Raw genomic sequence first — 7,480 nt, forward strand, 5'->3', positions numbered from 1 at the left:
AGCATACTAAAAATATTATATTATATTATATTATATTATATTATATTATTTATTTTATTATTTTTCTTATATAAATAGGAATAAATAAAGTTCAATTATTTATAATATTGTATATATTTGTTATTTTTTTTTAAGTTCTGTCCTCCTTTGTTTAATAATATTAAAATATATATATATATATTTTATATATATACATATCTATAACATATTTTTATAATTCTTTTGAGGTACAATATTATATGTAATTTTTATAAGATATAATTTTATTTAAAAAAATAATAATAATAAAATAATAATAAAAATAAAATGTGTATAATAATTGTTATTTCATACATCTAAAGAATATATCAATATATATATATATATATATATATATATATGTATAACCCTTTTATGTTTGTATAATTTTTTTTTTTTTTTTTTTTGTCGCGTATCCGTTTCTAGATATATAATTATTAGTACATATAAATATTATATATATATATATATATATATATATATATATATATATATGTATAATATTAAAATCCCTATTTTGATGTTAAAAAATAATAATATTAAAATAAAATAATAAAAAGTAATTAATAAATGATTTATAAAAAAGATTTAATTTGATTTCCCTCTTGTTATACTTTTTCATAAGAAAAGGATTAAAAAAAAAAAAGTATATAAAAAATGAATATTGCATAAATATTTTATATATATATATTTATATGTATATATTTTTTTATTTTTTTATATTTTTATTTTTTTATGTAATAAACAAATTCATTTGTTTTATATATAATATATATATATATATTTATTTATTTATATATCATTTTGTTAAATACATAAAAAAAAAAAAAAAATATATTGTGAAAACCCCGTTTTTTATTGTATTATATAAAGATATATAATGTGAAGTAAGTATTCTTTTATATATAGTCTACAAACATGTACAATATTTTTAACTATATTTATAAAGATAGTAAAGAAGAAAAGAAACATGACAAAGATAAGGATATGGATATAAAAGTAAAAAAGCAGGATTATGATGGTAGTGATGATGTATTAAAAAGAGATAACATAAGTAGTAATAAAAAGAAAGATGGTGAAAAGAACACATATTATGATAATAGCTATAATGAAGAGGAAGAAAATAAGAAAAAAAAAAAAAGGGATTCTAAAAAATATAGTGTAGATGATTCTTATAATAAAACAAAAAATAAAATATTTAATGATCATAAAACGGATGAATATCATTCTTACGCATATAAAAAAAAATCATCCTATCATCATGTTCACCGTGAAAAAGATACAGACGAAAAAAGAAAGAAATATTATGAACATATTGTTAAAAAAAATAAAAGAAGAAGTTATGATTATTCTTCTAATTCGAATGAAAGTGATTTTAGTAGTAGATCTAGCTATTATAATGAAAGAAACAAAAAATATTATAAATATGAAGATAAAAAGAAAAAAGAAAAAGAAAAAGAAAAAGAAAGGAAAAAAAAAAAAATATATCATCATACAGATGACGATGAGGATCATCTTGAAAGTTATTCAAGTAGTAGATCAATAAATATAAAAGAAAAGCAAAAACATAAAAAATTATATTCATATGAAAAGGAAAGGAAAAGAAAAAAAAGATATAGTAATAGTGCAAATTATAGTACTTATGATGAGGATACAAAAGAACGTGATAAGAAGAAAAAATCATATCATCATGATTTTGCATTAGATGATAAAAAAAAAAATTATCATAATTATGAATCAGATGAAGAGACGAACAAGGATGAAAGTAACAACAACAACAATAATAATAATAACAACAATAATAACAATAATAATAATAATAACAATAATAATAACAACAATAATAATAACAACAATAATAATAATAATAATAACAAGGATTCGTCAGGTGAAGACCTCAACATACCACATGAACAACGTGAAAATTTAATTAATATTAATAAGGTATCAAAAGAAAACCAAGAAATATGTGAAGAAAATAAAAAGGAAAAAGAAAAAGTAAAAGTTAAAGAATACATGTCTAATGTAAAAGTAATTACAGAAAATAATAATTTAAGCAGGTTAGAAAGGCTAAAATTATTCGCTCGGAAAATAAAAAAAACAAATGACACAACAAACGAAAAACACACGAAATTTACATTAAATACTAAAGTAAATAAAATAACGAATTTAAATATCTTTATTAATGATCAAGATGATGACAGTGATAATTCGAAAGAAAAAGAATTTGAAATAAAAAATGAGAACAACATAAATGTACAAAATGTCGATGATAATAATCATAAAGATGATACAAAAAAGAAAATAAAAATATATGAAAATCATAAAATAAAGGAAGATAGTAATAATACAAATGATATACATCTTGTTGAAATGAATCATAAAAATGAAGATGCTTTAGATCTATTTATGAAAGAAATAGAACAAGCATGTGAAGAAGAGAAGAAAAATGTTAAGCAAAGTATAACGTTGGATGAAATATACACATATGATATGAATAAACAGAAATATGAACCGTTTATTAACCCAAAAAATAATGAAGAAATAAAAGAATATAATACAAATGTAAAGGGAAATATCCATGAAAAGGAGGACAGTAATGTGAATACACAAGAAGATTTAAATAAAGCAAATAAGAATATTACGAAAAATAGTACAAATAATAATTATAGTGATGATGATGATGATGATGTGTTTCACAAATTATTTGTAGAACAGCTGAAAAAAAAAACAGAAGAAGATATGAAAAGAAATGAAAAAGATAACATGAATGAATCCAATTTAATAGATACAAAGAATACAAAATGGAATAAAGGATCACATGTATCTTTCAGTAGTTCAGATGATACAGATGATAAATTAAGTAGTAATAAAAGTGAATTAAATTATGAACAAAATCATATGAAAAAAATGAATAAGAAATTATTAGAAGTAAATCATGATGAAATAGATTATATACCTATTAAAAAAAATATTTATGTTCAAGTTAAAGAAATTACAAATATGAAAGATAGTGATGTTGATATGTTCAGAAAAAATAATGGAAATATTATTGTTCGAGGAAAAAATTGTCCAAGACCTGTACAATATTTTTATCAATGTGGATTACCATCTAAAATATTACAAATATTAGAAAAAAAAAATTTTAAAAAAATGTATAATATACAAATGCAAACTATACCTGCTTTAATGTGTGGACGTGATGTTATAGCTATAGCCGAAACAGGTAGCGGGAAAACATTATCTTATTTATTCCCTGTAATTAGACATGTGTTACATCAAGAACCTTTAAGAAATAATGATGGTCCAATATCAATCATTTTAACTCCGACAAGAGAATTAAGTATTCAAGTAAAAAATGAAGCAAAAATTTATTGTAAAGCAGTAGATATAGAAATATTATCTGTTTATGGAGGATCTAATATAGCTAGACAACTAAAGAAATTAAAGAAAGGAGTAGAAATATTAGTAGGAACACCTGGTCGTATAATTGACATATTAACTATAAGTAATTGTAAGGTTACAAATTTAAATCGTGTTTCATTTGTTGTGTTAGATGAAGCAGATAGATTATTAGATTTAGGTTTCGAATCACAAATTTATAATATATTAAAAAATTGTAGAAAAGATAAACAAACAGCTATGATATCAGCAACTTTTCCAAATTATATACAGAATATGGCAAAGAAATTATTATATAAACCTATAGAAATAATTGTAGGAGAAAAAGGAAAAACCAATAATAATATATATCAATTTGTTGAAATAATTGAAGAATCCAAAAAAGTTTTTCGTTTATTAAAACTTTTAGGAGAATGGATACATTATGGTTTAGTTTTAATTTTCGTAAATAAACAAATAGAAGCGGATCTATTATACTTAGAGTTATATAAATATGATTATAATTTATTAGTTCTACATGGAGGACAAGATCAAACAGATCGTCAATTTACTTTAGAAAAATTCAAAAAAGAAGAAAATAAAGTTTTAATAGCTACATCTGTTATGGCTAGAGGTATTGATATAAAAAATATTATTTTAGTTATTAATTACCAATGTCCTGATCATATTGAAGATTATATACATCGCATAGGGAGAACCGGAAGATCTAATAATATTGGATATGCTTATACATTTATATTACCAAACGAATATACAAAAGCTTATGATATATATAATTTATTAAAAAATAATATATATTACTTAAATAAAACTATAGATATACCACAAGATTTAGAAAATATGATTATTGAATATACTAAAATTAATAGTATTAATGAGAAACAAAAAGGAAAAAATAAAAATCTGGGATATAAAGGTAAAGGCTATAAATTTACTCCTGATGAAAAATCCAGACATCAAATAGATATAGCCTTGGCAAAAAAAGAATTAGGATTAACACAAGAAAATGATGAAAATGAAAAACTACAAGTAGATGATGAAATAGGTGATAATCTAGAACATAACAATAATAATAATTATGTCTGTAATCTAAAAAATTCTGACACAAATAAAAATTATGATAAATTTGAGGATGTTAAAGAATCAAATATATATCCATATAATATTCATAATAGTAATCATATCTTTGAAGATAAAAATTCTGGAATTTCTAAAAATATGAACAAAAAAAATAATACAAATGATAAGAAGAATACTAATCAATATACAGACATTACAAAGGTAGAACAAGAAATACAAAGAATTAAAATGAATGATACAATGGAATTATCTTTAAAAGCAAAAAAAATAAATGAGTTAATGAAAACCTATAATTTCCTAACGCTTCAAGAAAATCATGATAAATTCTTAAAAAATGCACAGTGTGAAGAGTTTGATAAAATAGCTGAAAAAGAAGCCTTAAAAGTTACAGAACATATAAAAGATGAAAAAGAAAAGAAATTGATTTTTAATAAAACTAAAGAAGATATTAAAAAGAAATTAATACAAAATAAAATACAATCAGATACTATGAATGAAAGTATACAAAGAAATATGTTATTAAGTGCATTAAGAACAAAAAATATGAAAAAATATTCACCTTATTTACCACATACATATATAACAGAAGATAATAATATATTAGAAGAATTCTATATTAATAATTATCCTCAACATGTACGTTTAAAAATCTCACATAAAGATGTATTGGCAAAAATATCTGATATGTCAGGTGCTACATGTCAAATTAAAGGACAATATTCTAACCCTTTACAGCCAAATAAACAAAATTTCTTATTAGATACAAAACAATTACATATAGAAATTTTAGCACCCACATATAATCAAATTCAAATAGCAAGAAATGAACTGAACTCACTCTTAAATAATTTTATGATTAGTTGTAACATTAAAGGTAAAAGAGGTTCAACCGGATGGGCACCATCTTAATCATAACAAAAAAAAATAATAATAAACAACATGAAATGAAATGAAATGAAATGAAAAATATATGTATGCATATATAATTGCATAATCGTATTATCCTTTTTTTTTTTTTTTTTTTTCTTACACGTACTAGATTTCTATTTAATCTATACATAAGCAGATATATATATATATATATATATTTATTTATTTAATTTTTTATTGTGATATATATTTAACTTTTTTTCAAGTGATACATATATAAAATATGTGTTATATATGCATATTTTTATTTCTTCATATAATATGATATAACATATATATATATATATATATATATATATTTGTATGTACATATCATATTGTGTGTATTATTATTATTTTTTAAAACCATAATTCTTACATTTTTGTAGTTATTTCGAATGGATGGAATTTTACACCATTCCATCGTTGGATTTTTTTTTTTTTTTTTTTTATTTCTCCTATAAGTAGGGTATAACAAAATATTAAGACAAAAAAATAAAACTTACACATATAAATAAATAAATATATATATATATATATATATATATGTATTTTTATATATATATTTTTATATATATATTTTTATATATGCACAAAAACAAAGAGAAAGATATGACCTTTTTTGGAAAAAAAAAAAAAAAAAAAAAAAAAAAAAAAAAAAAAAAAATATATATAAATAATATAATATAATATATTATAATATAATATATATATATTTATACATACAACGAAGTACACTTTTATAATACATATTATATGATCATTCTTCAAATTCTTGGACATTCATTTTGTCATAAATTCCCTCCTGTTTATCAAATGTGTCACTATTCGATTGAAAATTATTTTCTTCATTATTATCATCTAACCTATCAGTAAATTCTTTATCTTCTATAATTTTATCATTTGAATTTAAGGGCATAAAATCATTACCATTATTAATATTATTATTATTATTATTATTATTATTTATATGTTCATTATTAATATGTTGTTGATTTTCTGAATTTATATTATTTGAATTATTTCTTTGATTAAAATTTCTTTTATCATCAAGGAATATTAAATCTCCTTTATTATATGATAAAATAATTTCAGTTATTTGTTTGGGTTGACTATTCATATCATTACTATGCCATTTTCTTGTATGTAATGATCCTTGTACAAAAACCCTTCTACCTTTTCTTAAATATTTATCTATTAAATCTACAACATTTTGATCATATACTACTATTCTATGCCAATCGGTTTTTGATTTTAGTTCATTAGTATTTCTATCTCTCCAGAATTCATTTGTTGCTAAACTAAATGTTGCTACCTTATCTCCTCCGTTCAAAATTTTTATATCTGGTTCACATCCTACTCTTCCTATTAACATTATTTTATTTAATGATTTCTCATTCATTACATTTCTGTTCATATTATTATAAAACCTTTTGTTTTCATAATTAAAATCATTTTGTAAATTTATTTTAAACATACTTATTTTTCGGTTTTTTATAATTCTCTTATTTATTATGTTATTCAATTGATGTACCTTCACATCACCTATTATATAACCATACGTTCTCTGCAACACATAATTAAAATATATTAGTAGGGGGAAAACAATACATAACATTCTTTTCCCCATATTTATTATATATATATGTATATAAATTCTTGGATTCGTATATAATAGTACTATTTTTATATGTGATTTATCCCAATGTTTTCATAATATATTATTATTATATTACATTTAAGATATATACAAAAAAAAATTACTTTCTTTCAAGTTATTATGTTACCGTGTGTAGCTATTAATTCATTTTTTAAAAAATTATATATATTGTAACACGAAAAGGATAAACATAAAATATGTATATATTATATATTACATATATTACATATATTACATATATTATATATATTATATATATTATATATATTATATATATATATATTTGTTTGTTTTTTTTTCTTTTAAATGAATTAAGTTTATGATGGAAAATAAATATTATACTATAAATCACATATTTTTCATATTTTCAAAATGACTTTTTTTTTTTTTTTTTTTTTTTTTTTTTATTAA

At 20.2% G+C, this 7,480-nt stretch overlaps 2 protein-coding genes across 2 annotated transcripts; one reads left to right on the top strand and one right to left on the bottom strand.

Annotated features, from left to right (window-relative positions):
* Window positions 1–936: 936 nt before the first annotated feature.
* Window positions 937–5,409, top strand: PRSY57_0507900 (ATP-dependent RNA helicase, putative; the record flags this gene model as incomplete). The annotated part of the gene is made up of 1 exon (XM_012906150.2): window positions 937–5,409. One exon carries the CDS (start codon window positions 937–939, stop codon window positions 5,407–5,409), a length of 4,473 nt encoding a protein of 1,490 aa, XP_012761604.2.
* A 760-nt stretch (window positions 5,410–6,169) lies between these two features.
* PRSY57_0508000 (single-stranded DNA-binding protein) lies at window positions 6,170–7,039 on the bottom strand (the record flags this gene model as incomplete). The annotated part of the gene is made up of 1 exon (XM_012906151.2): window positions 6,170–7,039. One exon carries the CDS (start codon window positions 7,037–7,039, stop codon window positions 6,170–6,172), a length of 870 nt encoding a protein of 289 aa, XP_012761605.2.
* Between the last annotated feature and the right edge of the window lie 441 nt (window positions 7,040–7,480).

This window comes from Plasmodium reichenowi, chromosome 5 (assembly GCF_001601855.1).
Source record: "Plasmodium reichenowi strain SY57 chromosome 5, whole genome shotgun sequence".
Lineage (NCBI taxonomy): Eukaryota > Apicomplexa > Aconoidasida > Haemosporida > Plasmodiidae > Plasmodium > Plasmodium reichenowi.